The 18,154-nt window shown below is 49.4% G+C and overlaps 1 protein-coding gene across 2 annotated transcripts in view; it reads left to right on the forward strand.

The window, feature by feature from the left end:
- ANXA10 (annexin A10) overlaps positions 1-18,154 on the forward strand; it is a 69,709-nt gene that overhangs the window by 46,278 nt on the left and 5,277 nt on the right. For both annotated transcript variants that reach the window (XM_040332904.1, XM_040332913.1), the window contains exon 11: positions 3,658-3,780. In XM_040332904.1, the coding sequence (XP_040188838.1) occupies positions 3,658-3,780 (123 nt within the window). The remainder of the gene's footprint in view (positions 1-3,657; positions 3,781-18,154) is intronic.

Raw genomic sequence — 18,154 nt, forward strand, 5'->3', positions numbered from 1 at the left:
TGATAGGGGCTATAACCATTTTTTGCTCTATCCATAGTACTACTTTAATAATGGCAGTCTTCATTAATGTAATTCTGTACCAGGGGCATGAGAAAGTTTACCTATAAATCTCCGAAAATTGGATCAACACTGTTATCTTAAAATCAAGCTTACAGGAAAACTATTTAAAAAAATATTGTATTCCAACAACTGTATGTGGCTAATACAGGCAATGATAGCATTCAGTGTATGAAATCTTATGTTTCATATGCATTCATTGTTTAATCACAGTCACGTGATATTTTAAGTTCTTTTAGGGTTTTTATACGATATGTGCAAAGAGAGATCACACAAATACTTAAAAGTACAGTGGAACCTTGGATTACGAGCATAATCCGTTCCAGGAGAATGCTTGTAATCCAAAGCACTCGCATATCAAAGCGAGTTTTCCCAAAAAAGTGTCAGAAACCATGAATCAGCCTGAAACAGAAGTACAGTTAAATCACACTTGTTTAATAATAATAACAATAAAAAGGTAAACAGAGTGAGAGCCGGTTCACACAGGGGTGGCACGACTTTGGGGGCGACTCGGCCAGGCGATCTCAAGACGACTTCTAAGGCGATTTGCAAAATGACTTCTGTATAGAAGTCAATGCAAATCGCCCCGAGTCGCCCCCGAAGTAGTACAAGAACCTTTTTCTAAGTCGGAGCGACTTGCGTCGCTCCTATTAGAACGGTTCTTTTCACTACAATGAGACGCGACTTGTCAGGCGGCTGTGTCGCCTGACGAGTCGCCCCAGTGTGAACCGGGTCTAAGCGTAGTTAAAAAATAGCCACAGTTCAGTAACCGGATCGGGTAGTCGGCCAAGCCAATGTCAGAGAGTCAGAAATAAATGTAGTAGTCCAACAAGCAGGATCAGTAGCCAGAAGGAACGCCAGCCAAGCAAGTCCACAACAGGAACACAGGAGAAAGTCTCTGTGATGTTGACCAAGGCGAAGGCAGAGATGAAGTGAGCTGGAAAGCTTTAAGCAGGCAGGGCTGACGAGCAGATCATCAACAAGTGAGTCACTGTGGAGAGAAAGGAGCTGGCAATTAGCAGACAGCTGAGCGGCCAGCTCAGAGAAGGAAGCGCTGAGCCCAGCCCTGACAAGAAGTCAATGGAAACTAACAAAATTCATTCCGCATTGACTTCTATGACTTGCAATACCGCATGTGGCAAGAGGTGGGGGGGCACCGGACATCCTTGGAAATACTCGGAAACACTCTGTAACAAAGGATTTCCGAGTGATTATGAGCATTTCCGAACAGCTCTGAACAGCTCTGAAACATTCCGAGTGTCACCAGTGCCCCCGCACCTCTGGCCAAATACAGTACTGCATATTCATTAGCTTGAATTCTGCTCGTTTTGCCAGACAATGCTGGCAAACCGAGTCAGGATTTAAAAAAAAGTTGCTCGTCTTTCAAAACGCTTGTTAACCGCGTTACTCATAAACCAAGGTTCCACTGTATAATATTTATTAAAAGTAATGAAAGATACAGATATAGATAAATAAAATATCAAGAATACTTAAGTAAAGGTACTTTTTCCCGCCATGGAGTCTCATTTGCTGTTTTCGCAACATGGCACAGGTGACCAGGACCAGACACTTGCCTCATGGTGGTTTTGGGTGAAACTAGTCTCGTATAGGATTTAGCTGTGGTAATATAGAACTTGAAAAGACCTCCCTCAGCCAACTCCCTTGGCAATATGATCCCTCAAGGACTTGACCAGTTACCAATAACATTCCTTTGGTATACGGTAAAGCTATGCTTATGTCCTTATATGGCTCCTTGACCAGGATGTGGAGGCCTAGAATCCTATAGTGAGCCACAATATGAACTAACAATAATAGTGAAATATACAATTTCCCCAAAATTCATTTATATTTTTTACACATGTACATAATATCAATCTAGTCAGGGTTTAGGACAAGTTGTAATATTGTTTGTAGTGTTAAACATTTAAGGACCAGACAATTATGCAGCTTAAAGACCTTGCCACTTTTTGCGATTCGACACTGCGTCGCTTTAACTGACAATTCCGCGGTTGTGTGACGTGGCTCCCAAACAAAATTGGTGTCCTTTTTCTCCCACAAATAGAGCTTTCTTTTGGTGGTTTTTATTTTTGGCGTTTTTTATTTTTTGCGCTATAAACAAAGATAGAGCGACAATTTTGAAAAAAATTCAATATTTTTTACTTTTTGCCATAATAAATATCCCCCAAAAATATATAAAAAAACATTTTTTTTCCTCAGTTTAGGCCGATACGTATTCTTCTACATATTTTTGGTAAAAAGAAAATCGCAATAAGCGTTTATTGATTGGTTTGCGCAACATTTATAGCGTCTACCAAATAGGGGATAGTTGTATTGCATTTTTATTAATAATTATTTTTTTTAGTAATGGCGGCGATCAGCGATTTTTATCGCGACTGCGACATTATGGCGGACACATTTGACACTATTTTGGGACCATTGTAATTTTTACAGCGAACAGTGCTATAAAAATGCACTGGTTACTGTAAAAATGACACTGGCAGTGAAGGGGTTTAACCAGGAGGGAGTACTGTAGGGGTTAAGTGTGCCCTAATGTGTGTTTCTTACTGTGGGGGGCGTGGCTTAGCATGTGACGTTACTGATTGTCGTTCCCTATGACAGGGAACAGACGATCAGAGACAGCCACACTAGGAAGCACGGGGAGAGGTTTTTTTATACTTACCGTATTCATCGGCATATACCGCACATTTTTTTGCCCTGAAAATCAGGGCAAAATCGTGGGTGCGCGGTATACGCCGATACCCGCTTTCCCGCGCCGAGTTTGAATAGTCCTGGATGTACAGGACGTCAGCGCGAGAGTAGCCGAGCATTGCCGACAATACACGAGTGTACTGCGCTCTGTATATGTCAGCGCAGTATTCAAACTCGGCGCGGGAAACGAGCGGGGAGGACGCGAGGACGCCGCAGAAGGACGCCGGACCCGACGAAGAGGACACCCGAAGCCGCAGACGGATGCCGGACCCGACGAGGCCGCCGATGGACGCCGCACAAGACACTAAAACTGTAAGTACAAAAAAACTTTTTTCCACAGGAATTCGGGGCAACTTTAGGGGTGCGCGCTATACGCGGGAGCGCGCTATACCCCGATAAATACGGTACCTCTCCCCATTCTTCCTCTCTGTGACCTGAACGCGGGACACCAGCGGCGATCAGGTCCGCTGTTCCCGCGGGGACGGTCATGAAGAAGAGGATCGGGTCGCGAGCACGCCGCCAGCGCCATGCCATTTTGCGGACGTATATCTGCGTGCGGTGGTTAAATACTCTCCTCAAACAAATCAAATATGGTATGAATAAACCACCAGCTCCGGAAAGTTTACCTTATTGTCTTACCAATAATGTACACACCTAATCATCCAGATTTTAACAAATATACATAAATCAATAACCAAAGTAAGCGCAAAAGGTAGTGCTTAACCCTCTAAAGGGGTTAAAGATTTATGTATATTTGTTATAATCTGAATGATTATGTGTGTACATTATTGATAAGACATTTTTGAGGGTTTGCGTACCGTTTATACCTTGGTTATACATTTTACTTGATATGAAATTGTCTAACAGGGGTTTTATTCTTGTTCTTTTTAGGACTTTGGTTTTCACAACAAGACCGTTATAAGGACTCTCATAGCAAGAAGTGAAATAGATCTGATGACCATCAGGCAAAAGTATAAGGAGAGATATGGAAAATCCCTCTACCACGACATTAAGGTAAACTCATACAAACTCACTGTTATGTATTCCGTGTATAACAAATGAGATGTTTCTTTCTCAAGATGCACCAGCTCTAGATGGAGGTGTTAAATCAGGATTGAACTGTAGAAACTAGGGTTGCACCGATAACGGCGAGTATGAGCACCGATACTTTCGGTCAAGTACTCGCCAATACCGTGTACCCTTGCGGTGCGATTTGAGTCCATGCAGAATGAATGGGCTCAAATGCAAAGAACCACATCCAATTTGAACAGAAAAGGGGTGCGATTCCTGTCTGAATCTCATGCAGTTTCCCACACCGCTCCTGTGTAAACCCGGGCTGAAGTCACTATGACAAACCTGGGTTTACATAGGAGCGGTGGGGGAAACTGTATGTGATTCAGTCAGGAATCGCACCACATTCTTGTTCAAATCACATCTGATTCTTTGCAGTGCGATTTGAGCCCATTCAAATAGCGCAGCAAAGGTATTTGTTTCAGGTATCGGAGCATTTGCACAAGTACAAATGCTTAGCATAGGCACTAATATTGATACCGGTATTGGTGCAACACTAGTAGAAACTGTGGCCAAAAAAGGCAGATGCAGCAACGCACTGGTCATCACTATTGCCTGAGGCCTCCTTGCCACTAATCATTTCCCCATTACTGGCTTGTCAAATCTTGTTCTGCACTGTCTCTCTGAGTGGAGGAGGCCACCATGGTAGAAGAAAAGGGCTTTACTTACTCATGACTGAGCCTTCAGCAAATAGAATAGTGAGTAGTTACTTCAAATACACAAACAGAAAGGTCTTTATGGTAACATAACCATGTTAAAAGTAACGGCTAATGCGTTTCGGCAGCAAGCCTTGTTCAAAGCGGCTACTAGTGACATCACCAGATCAGTGTAAACACAACGGGCCAGATCCACAAAGAAGTTACGTCGGCGTATCTATTGATACGGCGCATAACTTCTAGGATGCGCCGGCCTATCTTTGTATCCACAAAACAAGATACGCCTGTATGTGGTCTAGATCCGACTGACGTACGTCTTAGTACGCCGTCGGATCTTAGGTGCATATTTACGCTGGTCGCTAGGTGGCACTTCTGTTGATTTCCGCGTAGAGTATGCAAATTAGCTAGATACGCCGATTCTCAGAACGTACGTCCGCCCGGCGCATTTTTTTACGTTGTTTACATAAGGCTTTTTTCGGCGTAACGTTACCCCTGCCTCATGAGGCGTACGCAATGTTAAGTATGGACGTCGGGACAGCGTCAAATTTTCCGTTGTTTACGTTGTTTGCGTAAAACGTTCGTGAATAGGGCTTTGCGTAAATTACGTTTACGCCGAAAGCATTGACTATTTGCGACGTGATTTTGAGCATGCGCACTGGGATACCCACATGGACGGCGCATGTGCCGTTAAAAAAAAACGTAATTTACGTGGGGTCAAGATGCATTAACATAAAACACGCCCACATCTTAGTCATTTGAAATCCACGCCCTTACGCCGACACATTTACACTACGCCGCCGTAACTTACGGCGCAAATTATTTCTGGATGCGGAAACTACGCTGTAAGTTACGGCGGCGTAGTGTATCTGAGATTCGCTACGCCTGCCTAAAGATAGGCAGATCTTTGTGGATCTGGCCCAACATCTCCCCGTTCTTCCTAGTGACATATCACTGATCGTCTGTTCCCTGTAATCGGGAACAGCGATCAGTGACATGTCACGGTAAGCCATGCCCCCTAACAGTTAGAAGCACTCCCTAGGTCTCACTTAACCCCTTCAGCGCCCCCTACAGGTTAACCCCTTCACTGCCAGTGTAATCTTTACAGTAATCAGTGCATTTTTATAGCACTGGTCACTGTAAAAATGACAATGGTCCCAAAATGGTGTCGAAAAGTGTCCGATGTGTCCACCATAATGTCGCAGTCACAATAAAAATCACTGATCGCCGACATTACTAGTAAACAATATTTTTTTAATAAAAATGCCATAAAACTATCCCCTATTTTGTAGACGCTATAACTTTTGCGCAAATTAGTCAATAAAGGCTTATTGCAAAAAAAATTAACAATATGTAGAAAAATACGTATGGGCCTAAACTGAGGAAAACATTTTTATTTTTTTACATATTTTTGGGGGATATTTATTATAGCAAAAAGTAAAAAATATAGATTTTTTTTCAAAATTTACGCTCTATTTTTGTTTATAGCGCAAAAAATAAAATCCTCAGGCCCCGTACACACGACCGAGGAACTCGACGTGCCAAACACATCGAGTTCCTCGTCGAGTTCAGTGTTGAAGCCGCCGAGGATCTCGGCGGGCCGACTTTTCCCATTGACTAACGAGAAAATAGAGAACATGTTCTCTATTTGGCCCGACGAGATCCTCGTCGGCTTCCTCGCTGAAAACTGTACACGCGACCGAGTTTCTCGGCAGAATACGGCTTGGACCGAGTTTCTGGCTGAATTCTGCCGAGAAACTTGGTCGTGTGTATGGGGCCTCAGAGGTGATCAAATACCACCAAAAGAAAGCTCTATTTGTGCGAAAAAAAAGGACATCAATTTTGTTTGGGAGCCACGTCGCACAACCGCGCGATTGTCAGTTTAAGCGACACAGTGCCGAATCCCAAAAAGTGGCCTGGTCTTTGGCCAGCCAAATGGTCCGGAGCTGAAGTGGTTAAATCAGCATTAAACCCAAAAGCAAATGTTTATTATATTGCTGCTTACCATTCTTATTCCGCGTACACACGACCATTATTCATGTCATGAAAAAACGGCTCGATTCATCTCAAGCCTGCCTTGCATACACCCTATCGTGAAAAAAAAATGCTACAGAAAAGCGCGGTGACGTACGACAACACGTACGACAGCACTATAAAGGGGAAGTTCCATTCGAATGGCGCCACCCTTCGGACTGCTTTTGCTAATTTCCCCGTCTCATAACTTGCTTCTGAGCATGTGCGTTTTTTTCCCCCCTCGTTAAAACCTACACACGACCGTTTTTCACGACGTGAAAAATGAACAACGTGAAAAACGACGAGAAAAAATAGAGCAGGTTCTAAATTTTTAACGCCCATTTTTCTCGTTGATAAAAATGCTCTGGGAGCATACACACAACCGTTTTTCACGACCAATTAAAAAAATTGCATTTTTCTCATCATGAAAAACGGACGTGTGTACGCGGCATTAGATGTGATGGCTACATTCCGTTTTTTAGACTTTCTTTCTTCTATTGTGTGTCAAGTGTCAGCTGGAGTTTGGCCTCAGTCTGTTAGTGTATCTAAATCTGCTAGTACATCTAACACCCCCTCCCCCCAGACTGACAATGAGAATGTCCAGAGGTGCTCCTCGTGCTCATTCAACCAGAATGGAGACACCCCAATACAGAAAGTGTGCTACTGGCCAGATTACCAGGTGAAAATAAAGAAAATAAAAGCCTACATAAGAGATGCAGACATCACATCTAAGGATTGGTATGCTGCAATATATTTGAGTTTCGGTTTTGGGTTTAATATCGTATTAAATGGGGCACAGACAGCAATAAAAGAAACCTGACAGATGTTCCATTCCCGCTCCACTTTAACCTAAAAATTGCCTTTAGTTGTACTTAAGAGGCTGTCAGGGCCGGACTGGCCTACCGGGATACCGGGAAAATTCCCGGTAGGCCGCTTGCTTTTGCCTGCTGTACTGCCTTTCAATCAAATGCAATCAGCGGCGGGCCGTAGCCGCGGCCGCCATCGCCGCTGCTGCGGCCGCCGCTCTTATCAATTGCGCAGGGGTGACGGCTGCACTGAGTTCCCTAACCCTGGGGCTGCTTTTGCATCAGACTGTCAGTGTCACTGCGCCGGTAGTTAAAAGCAGCCGCGCGGGCCGGCGTGTTGCAGCCGCCATGCTCGCCGTCGCACTTCCCCTGCTTCTTACCTAGCTAATCAGTGAGCACTGAGCAGCATCACTGATCATGTGTCTAAGGGGAGGAGCCGAGCAGAAGAAGAAACAAACATCGGGACTAGTTCCATCGGCCCGTGCGGCGCCAGCACCGCCCACAATGTCTCTTCAGGGTCACGAGTGAGGGGAGAGTCGCAGGGCAGAGGAGACGTGAACGGCGTCGCCACCCTGCCTGAAGCACAAGGTGAAGAAATAGACTGACATTCTCTAATATTAGAGGGACGGACAGGATAGGACAATTGCAGTAGGGGGGGGGGGTGTGTGTGTGTAATACAATGTACAGGAGGGATGGGTGATCGGATGGGGAAGGGGAGTAATGTTTCTGTATCCCAGTGCCCCCCCTGTACTCCCCTCCCCCATCCCTGTGTCCCCCCTGTAATCTCCTCCCCCATCCCAGTGTCCCCCCTGTGATCTCCTCCCCCATCCCAGTGTCCCCCCTGTACTCCCCTCCCCCATCCCAGTGTCCCCCCTGTAATCTCCTCCCCCATCCCAGTGTCCCCCCTGTGATCTCCTCCCCCATCCCAGTGTCCCCCCCGTGATCTCCTCCCTCATCCCAGTGTCCCCCCTGTGATCTCCTCCCCCATCCCAGTGTCCCCCCTGTAATCTCCTCCCCCATCCCAGTGTCCCCCCTGTGATCTCCTCCCTCATCCCAGTGTCCCCCCACCCTGTACTCCCCTCCCCCATCCCTGTGTCCCCCCCGTACTCCCCTCCCCCATCCCAGTGTCCCCCCCGTGATCTCCTCCCCCATCCCAGTGTCCCCCCTGTAATCTCCTCCCCCATCCCAGTGTCCCCCCTGTGATCTCCTCCCTCATCCCAGTGTCCCCCCTGTGATCTCCTCCCCCATCCCAGTGTCCCCCCTGTAATCTCCTCCCCCATCCCAGTGTCCCCCCTGTGATCTCCTCCCTCATCCCAGTGTCCCCCCACCCTGTACTCCCCTCCCCCATCCCAGTGTCCCCCCCGTGATCTCCTCCCCCATCCCAGTGTCCCCCCCGTGATCTCCTCCCCCATCCCAGTGTCCCCCCTGTAATCTCCTCCCCCATCCCAGTGTCCCCCCTGTGATCTCCTCCCTCATCCCAGTGTCCCCCCACCCTGTACTCCCCTCCCCCATCCCTGTGTCCCCCCTTACTCCCCTCCCCCATCCCTGTGTCCCCCCCTTACTCCCCTCCCCCATCCCTGTGTCCCCCCCATACTCCCCTCCCCATCCCTGTGTCCTCCCCGTGATCTCCTCCCCCATCCCAGTGTCCCCCCTGTAATCTCCTCCCCCATCCCAGTGTCCCCCCTGTGATCTTCTCCCTCATCCCAGTGTCCCCCCACCCTGTACTCCCCTCCCCCATCCCTGTGTCCCCCCCGTACTCCCCTCCCCCATCCCAGTGTCCCCCCCGTGATCTCCTCCCCCATCCCAGTGTCCCCCCTGTAATCTCCTCCCCCATCCCAGTGTCCCCCCTGTGATCTCCTCCCTCATCCCAGTGTCCCCCCACCCTGTACTCCCCTCCCCCATCCCTGTGTCCCCCCTTACTCCCCTCCCCCATCCCTGTGTCCCCCCCGTACTCCCCTCCCCCATCCCTGTGTCCTCCCCGTGATCTCCTCCCCCATCCCAGTGTCCCCCCTGTAATCTCCTCCCCCATCCCAGTGTCCCCCCTGTGATCTCCTCCCTCATCCCAGTGTCCCCCCACCCTGTACTCCCCTCCCCCATCCCTGTGTCCCCCCCTTACTCCCCTCCCCCATCCCTGTGTCCCCCCCGTACTCCCCTCCCCCATCCCTGTGTCCCCCCGTGATCTCCTTCCCCATCCCAGTGTCCCCCCTGTAATCTCCTCCCCCATCCCAGTGTCCCCCCTGTAATCTCCTCCCCCATCCCAGTGTCCCCCCTGTGATCTCCTCCCTCATCCCAGTGTCCCCCCTGTGATCTCCTCCCCCATCCCAGTGTCCCCCCCGTGCTCCCCTCACCCATTCCAGTGTCCCCCTCCCTCATCCCAGTGTCCCCCCCCCCGTACTCCCCTCCCCCATCCCAGTGTCCCCCCTGTGATCTCCTCCCTCATCCCAGTGTCCCCTTTGTGATCTCCTCCCTCATCCCAGTGTCTCCCCTGTGATCTCCTCCCCCATCCCAGTGTCCCCCTTGTGATCTCCTCCCCCATCCCAGTGTCCCCCTCCCCCATTCCAGTGTCCCCCCTCCCTCATCCCAGTGTCCCCTCCTGTACTCCCCTCCCTTATCCCAGTGTCCCACCCTGTACTCCCCTCCCCTATCCCAGTGTCCCCCCCCATACTCCCCTCCCTCATCCCAGTGTCCCCCCTATGCTCCCATCCCAGTGTTCCTCCCCGTACTCCCCTCCCCCATCCCAGTGTCCCCCCCGTGATCTCCTCCCCCATCCCAGTGTCCCCCCTGTAATCTCCTCCCCCATCCCAGTGTCCCCCCTGTGATCTCCTCCCTCATCCCAGTGTCCCCCCACCCTGTACTCCCCTCCCCCATCCCTGTGTCCCCCCTTACTCCCCTCCCCCATCCCTGTGTCCCCCCGTACTCCCCTCCCCCATCCCTGTGTCCTCCCCGTGATCTCCTCCCCCCATCCCAGTGTCCCCCCTGTAATCTCCTCCCCCATCCCAGTGTCCCCCCACCCTGTACTCCCCTCCCCCATCCCTGTGTCCCCCCCCTTACTCCCCTCCCCCATCCCTGTGTCCCCCCCGTACTCCCCTCCCCCATCCCTGTGTCCCCCCCGTGATCTCCTTCCCCATCCCAGTGTCCCCCCTGTAATCTCCTCCCCCATCCCAGTGTCCCCCCTGTAATCTCCTCCCCCATCCCAGTGTCCCCCCTGTGATCTCCTCCCTCATCCCAGTGTCCCCCCTGTGATCTCCTCCCCCATCCCAGTGTCCCCCCCGTGCTCCCCTCACCCATTCCAGTGTCCCCCTCCCTCATCCCAGTGCCCCCCCCCCCCCGTACTCCACTCCCCCATCCCAGTGTCCCCCCTGTGATCTCCTCCCTCATCCCAGTGTCCCCTTTGTGATCTCCTCCCTCATCCCAGTGTCTCCCCTGTGATCTCCTCCCCCATCCCAGTGTCCCCCTTGTGATCTCCTCCCCCATCCCAGTGTCCCCCCTCCCCCATTCCAGTGTCCCCCCTCCCTCATCCCAGTGTCCCCTCCTGTACTCCCCTCCCTTATCCCAGTGTCCCACCCTGTACTCCCCTCCCCTATCCCAGTGTCCCCCCCCATACTCCCCTCCCTCATCCCAGTGTCCCCCCTATGCTCCCATCCCAGTGTTCCTCCCCGTACTCCCCTCCCCTATCCCAGTGTCCCCCCCGTACTCCCCTCCCTCATCCCAGTGTCCCCCCTGTGCTCCCATCCCAGTGTTCCCCCCCCGTACTCCCCTCCCTCATCCCAGTGTCCCCCCCGTACTCCCCTCCCTCATCCCAGTGTCCCCCCGTACTCCCCTCCCCCATCCCAGTGTCCCCCCTTTACTTCCCTCCCCCATCCCAGTGTCCCCCTGTGCTCCCATCCCAGTGTCCCATATCTGCACCCCCCCCCTTCTCTCTCTGTCACCTACCTTTGCTGCCCTTGCAATAAAATTGAAATCTGTATAATAATCTCAGAGAGGATGGGGGGAGGGGCATGTGACTTAGGCTACTTTCACACTGGGGCGTTGCGCCGACTGCAGTAAAGTGTCGCTATTTTAGCAGCGCTTTACTGTCGTTTTTGCAGCGCTATTCGGCCGCTAGCAGGGTGCCTCAAATACTTTTTTGAGCGTCCTGCCAGCACAATGCTAGCGGCCCAAAAGGATAAAAAAAACGTCCGCAAAGCGCAGCTGCAGCAGTGCTTTGCTGGTGGTTCAGCGCCGCTGCCCATTTCAATGGGCAGGGGCGCTTTAGAAGCAGTGTATACACCGTTCCTACAGGGCCTAAAAGATGCGGCTAGCTGAACTTTTTTGCGCATCCTGCCAGCGCACCGCTCCAGTGTGAAAGCTTTCGCATTGGAGTGAGAAAATAGGCTCATTCAGGGCATTTTGTAGGCGCTATTTTGTAGCGCCTACAAAGTACCTCAGTGTGAAAGTAGTCTAAGACCCCTTTCACACTGAGGCGCTTTGCAGGCACTATAATGCAAAAAATAGCGTCTGCAGAGCGCCCTGAAAGAGCCTATTTTCTCACTCCAATGCAAAAGCTTTCACACTGGAGCGGTGCGCTGGTAGGACATAGAAAATTCCTGCAAGCAGCATCTTTGAGGCGCAGTAGGAGCGGCTCCTAAAGCACCCCTGCCCACGCTAGCGGCTGAATAGTGCCGCTAAAAATAGCGGCGCTTTACTGCCGATGCCTCCACCGCCCCAGTGTGAAAGAGGCCTTAAAGTGGAGGTTCCCCTAAAAATAAACTTTTAACATTGCATTTATGAGATTAATGACAATTAGAATCGGCTGTTTTTTTAAAGAAAATACGTCCATACATACCATTGTGTTCTCACCGCCGCTTCCTGGTATGATGGTGGGGATGGGCGTTCCTAATTGACTGACAGGCATCCGACCGACGCATACAGCGCATTTATGGGTGCTGATATTGCCACATTTATGGGTGCTGATATTGCCACATTTATGGGTGCTGATATTGCCGCATTTATGGGTGCTGATATTGCCGCATTTATGGGTGCTGATATTGCCGCATTTATGGGTGCTGATATTGCCGCATTTATGGGTGCCGATATTGCCACATTTATGGGTGCTGATATTGCCGCATTTATGGGTGCTGATATTGCCGCATTTATGGGTGCCGATATTGCCACATTTATGGGTGCTGATATTGCCGCATTTATGGGTGCTGATATTGCCACATTTATGGGTGCTGATATTGCCACATTTATGGGTGCTGATATTGCCGCATTTATGGGTGCTGATATTGCCGCATTTATGGGTGCCGATATTGCCACATTTATGGGTGCTGATATTGCCGCATTTATGGGTGCTGATATTGCCGCATTTATGGGTGCTGATATTGCCGCATTTATGGGTGCCGATATTGCCGCATTTATGGGTGCCGATATTGCCGCATTTATGGGTGCCGATATTGCCGCATTTATGGGTGCTGATATTGCCGCATTTATGGGTGCTGATATTGCCGCATTTATGGGTGCTGATATTGCCGCATTTATGGGTGCCGATATTGCCGCATTTATGGGTGCCGATATTGCCGCATTTATGGGTGCCGATATTGCCGCATTTATGGGTGCCGATATTGCCGCATTTATGGGTGCCGATATTGCCGCATTTATGGGTGCCGATATTGCCGCATTTATGGGTGCTGATATTGCCGCATTTATGGGTGCTGATATTGCCGCATTTATGGGTGCTGGTATTGCCACATTTATGGGTGCTGATATTGCCGCATTTATGGGTGCTGGTATTGCCGCATTTATGGGTGCTGATATTGCCGCATTTATGGGTGCTGGTAAGGCCATATTTATGGGTGCTGATATTGCCACATTTATGGGTGCTGGTATTGACACATTTATGGGTGCTGATATTGCCGCATTTATGGGTGCTGGTATTGCCGCATTTATGGGTGCTGATATTGCCGCATTTATGGGTGCTGGTAAGGCCATATTTATGGGTGCTGATATTGCCACATTTATGGGTGCTGATATTGCCGCATTTATGGGTGCTGGTAAGGCCATATTTATGGGTGATAAGGCCGCAATTATGGGTGCTTATATTACTGCAATCTTGGGTGTTTTTATTTTTGTTATGGTTATCTGAAAGATGGGTTTCAAATGTTTTCACAGGGGCGCAGTTTCAGTAGAAACGCCTCTCTCTCGCCGTTGCACCCTTTCTCTCTCTCTCCGTTGCACCCTCTCTCTCTCGCCGTTGCACCCTCTCTCATCGTTGCACCCCTCTCTCTCACCATTGCAGCCCGGCCCCTCTCTGGCTCTCTCATGGATTTCTCTCTTTTTTTTTGGGCTGGTATATTAATGCTGTGGGGCTGGTATGAAATTATTTCCAGGGCTGGTTTTCATTCCCAGTCCGGCCCTGGAGGCTGTGCAGCATCTCTAGAACTTCTGTGACAGAACTAGTGTGGACTCCACTGTTAAAGCAACTGTATTCCCCAAATCAAAATAGGAAAAATATATTTAATACTCTTTTCTCCTGCTGTCCATGCTGCCAACTGCTGCTGTATTGCAAACCTTCCCTGGAATGAGGATTCAGCACTCCCAGATATGATGTCATGTTTATTATGTGGGGTACAGAATGTTCTATATATGATGTTGGGCCTCCAAAGAACACTCTGCTGCACAGAGTGTTCTCCTACCATCTTTTATTTATTTCTCTCTATTGATTTACCCAGTGCCTTGCAGACAGGGCTGCTGATAGAAATCATGGGGCCCCGTACAGCCTACCTGACGGGGCCCCCTTCAGCTCCACCCCTGGTCCAGCCCCTGGCCACTCCTTCAGCCCCACCCCTGGCCCCGCCCCAGGGCCCAGCGACTTGACAGCGGGACATGCCAATGCCATAATGTACTGCAGAGACAGTGCCACATATGCCGCCAATGCCATAATGTACTGCAGACAGTGCCACCCATGCCATGCCGCCAATGCCATATTGTGCTGCAGACAGTGCCACCCATGCCGCCAATGACATAATTCCATTGGCAGCATAGGTGGCACTGTCTGCAGCACATTACAGCATTGGTGGCATGGGTGGCACTGTCTGCAGCACCATACAGCATTGGCGGCATGGGTGGCACTGTCTGCAGCACCATACAGCATTGGCAGCATGGGTGGCACTGTCTCTGCAGGCAGCACATGTGTTATGGGCCATAATGCATGTGCTACCTACAGACAGTGCCACCCATGCCATACTGTGCTGCAGACAGTGCCATCCATGACGCTAATGCCATAATGCATGTGCTACCTGCTGACAGTGCCACCCATGCCACCAATGCCATATTGTGCTGCAGACACTGTCAGTGTCACCCATGCCGCCAATGGCATAATGCCATTGGCCGCATGGGTAGGCACTGTCTCTGCAGGCAGCACATGCGTTATGGCATTAGCATCATGGGTGGCACTGTCTGCAGCACATTACGGCATTGCATGGGTGGCACTGTCTCTGCAGGCAGCACATGCGTTATGGGCAGACAGAGCCACCCATGCCGATGCCATAATGTATACACGCTGCTGCTGCAGTAGTAGAAGGAGATCTTGAATCCCCCCCCCCCCCCCAGCACACACCTGTGTCATTTTTAGCTGCCTGGGTCCGAGTCACTTCTTTCCTGATGGCTGCTGCTGCCTGGACTTGAAGGTCAGTTAGATCATAGATGGGAACCTCTGCCGCCACTGCTCGCCTGACCCCACTGCTACTTCACACGCAGAGAGACTCACTCCGCCTGAAGGAAACACTCCGCGGCGCCAGGGAGGACGTCACTACGTGCTGGCCGGGACTTGAACCATCACAAGGAGCGGGCGCGGAAGAGGTATTCTTCCGCGCCCGAAATACAGAAAAAAGTCCCTTTCCTGCCGCTACCGAATAGTTCAATTAGCGAGCGTGAAGGAAAAACAAAAAACGTAAAATCGAAACGTGGCGGGTTGGGGGGGGGGGGGGGGTTGGGGCTGGGGCGTACGGGGGATGATGTTGGGATTTTTTTTTTATATTTAATTATCTATCTGATCAGGTTGCCGGGCCCCCCTGCTGGCCGGGCCCGGTACAACAGGACCAGCTGTACTGGCCTATCAGCGGCCCTGCTGGCAGACTAGACCTAGCCTCTGAAGTTACTTAGAGTCGAATAGCCCTTCCACATTAGACTGCACAGCACATTGCCTAACAGAGTTTATTTAAAGTGGTTGTATACCCTTACATATACCCAGTGAAGTGACTGGCCTCAGGTGATAAAACATATGAAACAATTCTCCTACATAAGCTGTACCTGTTTATCTGCAGGCTTCTCTTCTCTATAGCAGATCAAAGCCCAGAATTTATAAAGCTTGTCTGAGCAATTAGAAATAAGGGGGCAGAGAGCTGAAATTACACTCTGCAGAACTCAGGGAGGAGAGCTCTGACAGCTGATTAAAGGGAAGTGAAGAGAAGGGACACACCCCCCCCCCTTTCTCAAAGCAACAGAGCCAAGGCTGTCAATCACAGGTTGTGTGCTGCATCTCCCTCCCCTGTCACCTTTTTTCTCTTGGTGTCAGGAAAACTTGTCAGAAGTGATGATAGCAGAGGTATGGGGCAGCAGACAGATATTACACGAAGCCCTGTACACTTGATCGGATATCTGATGGAATCTAATCCGATGGATTTTTTCATCAGATATCCGATGAAGCTAACTTTCATCAGTCTTGCCTACACACCATTGGTTAAAAATCCGATCGTGTCCAACGCGGTGACGTAAAACACTACGACGTGCTGAGAAAAATGAAGATCAATGCTTCCGAGCATGCATCGACGTGATTCTGAGCATGCGTGGGTTTTTGACCGATGGATTTCCCCACAGACGATCAATTTTTTCTATCGTTTTTTAAACCATAAGAAAAATGTAAAACATTTTTTTTTTTTTTCCACCGATGGATAAAAAAAACTATGGGGCCCACACACAATCGGTTCGTCGGATGAAAACGGTCCATCGGTCACATCGTGTGTACAGGGCTTTACTGCTCCTAATTGAGACAAGTACACACTATAGAGAGATATGCTTTGTTCCGTGTTTTATGTCTGAGGTTTGCAATAAAGCCATTTATGTTCTTCATATTTAAAGGGCATCACATTAACTCCATTTACCTCCTTTTACCTATATAGACCCATGTTAAAAAATTTACATTTAAGTTTGAAGGTCAATAGAAACTCATGATTTTCTTACGCATTGCTTTCTAAGCATGCCTGCATTGTTTATTACCAGCGCTTTAGATGCCATATGGTGCATTTCAGACATTGAAGTCACATATAAAATATAGGTTTCTTTTTGTGTCATTTTCCACTATAAACTATTCAGTTATGGTAAGTTTTAGCCAGAAGGGGTAATAATACTATATGGCCATTTTGCTGATTTGCAATAATGTGAAATGTCAAATGCTTTTATCACATCAAAATTCACTTTTGTTTTTCCATCTGATCTAGTGAGATTTTGCAGCAAACATCGCACCCAAATGTCTTCCATGACTTTTGTATATAGAAAGATATGCTACAAAGGATATAAAAATCTACAGTGCATATGGCAGAGTGCTGCTAATTTCATCTGAATGACTGTGTGCCTATGACTATGGCACCTCTAATGTGGGTGCGCAATATATCTGTTTACATATTTGTCTCTAGAATTGTTATCCTCTGTAAATCCTCCAACAGACATTTGGATGTGGATGAAAAAGAGCCAGAGCGGCTGAAAAAAAATACAGCAGGTTATTGTTCAAAGAGTCAAGACAATAGGATGAATCACAGGCCAACTTAATTTTCAGGAGATGGTTGGCTTACTTATAATTTAGAAAATAATCAATTTATGGAATAATTTGTCAACGTCTCCACTTATAGGCCCAGATTCACAGCGGAGATACGACGGAGTATCTCAGATACTCCGTCGTATCTCTAAGGCCCCGTACACACCATAGAATCCATCCGCTGAAAAATCCCAGCGGATAGATCCTATGGTGTGTACACGCCAGCGGATCTGTTTCCGCGGATATTTCTCCCATGGGATGGATTCCAGCAGATCGAATATTTGCTGACATGCCAAGCATATCCATCTGCTGGAATCCATCCCAACGGATGGATCCGCTGGTCTGTATAGACTCACCGGATCCATCCGTCCGAAGGGATCCCCCGCATGCGTCGTAATGATTCGACACATGCGTGGAATTCCTTATATGACAGCATCGCGCACGTCGCCGCGTCATAATCGCGGCGACGGCGCGACACGTCATCGCCAGAGGATTTCAGCGCGGATTTCAATGCGATGGTGTGTACACTCCATCGCATGAAAATCCGCCGAAATCCTCGAGAGGATTTATCCGCGGAAACGGTCCGCTGGACCGTATTCGCGGATAAATTCTCTCGTGTGTATGGGGCCTCATAGTATCTTTGCGACTGATTCATAGAATCAGTTACGCATTGATATCCCTAAGATCCGACAGGTGTAATTGTTTTACACTGTCGGATCTTAGGATGCAGTACCGCGGCCGCCGCTGGGGGGAGTTTGTGTCGTAAACCAGCGTCGGGTATGCAAGTTAGGAGTTACGGCGATCCACAACAGTTTTTCGCGTTCGCTACGTCGCCGCTAGTCTAGTTTCCCGTCGCAAAGTTAGTCGTCGTTTTGGGTGCCTTAACTTTAGTCAGCAAACGTATTGCTGTCTAAAGTATGGCCGTCGTTCCCGCGTCGAAATTTAAAATTTAACTTTGTTTGCGTAACACGTCCGGGAATACGGAAGTACGCTAAGCGCGTCGCCGTTCAAAAAAATGATGTCACTTCGCGCAAAGCACGGCGGGAGTTACGAAA

The sequence above is a fragment of the Rana temporaria genome, chromosome 1, assembly GCF_905171775.1.
Source record: "Rana temporaria chromosome 1, aRanTem1.1, whole genome shotgun sequence".
In the NCBI taxonomy this organism is placed as follows: domain Eukaryota; kingdom Metazoa; phylum Chordata; class Amphibia; order Anura; family Ranidae; genus Rana; species Rana temporaria.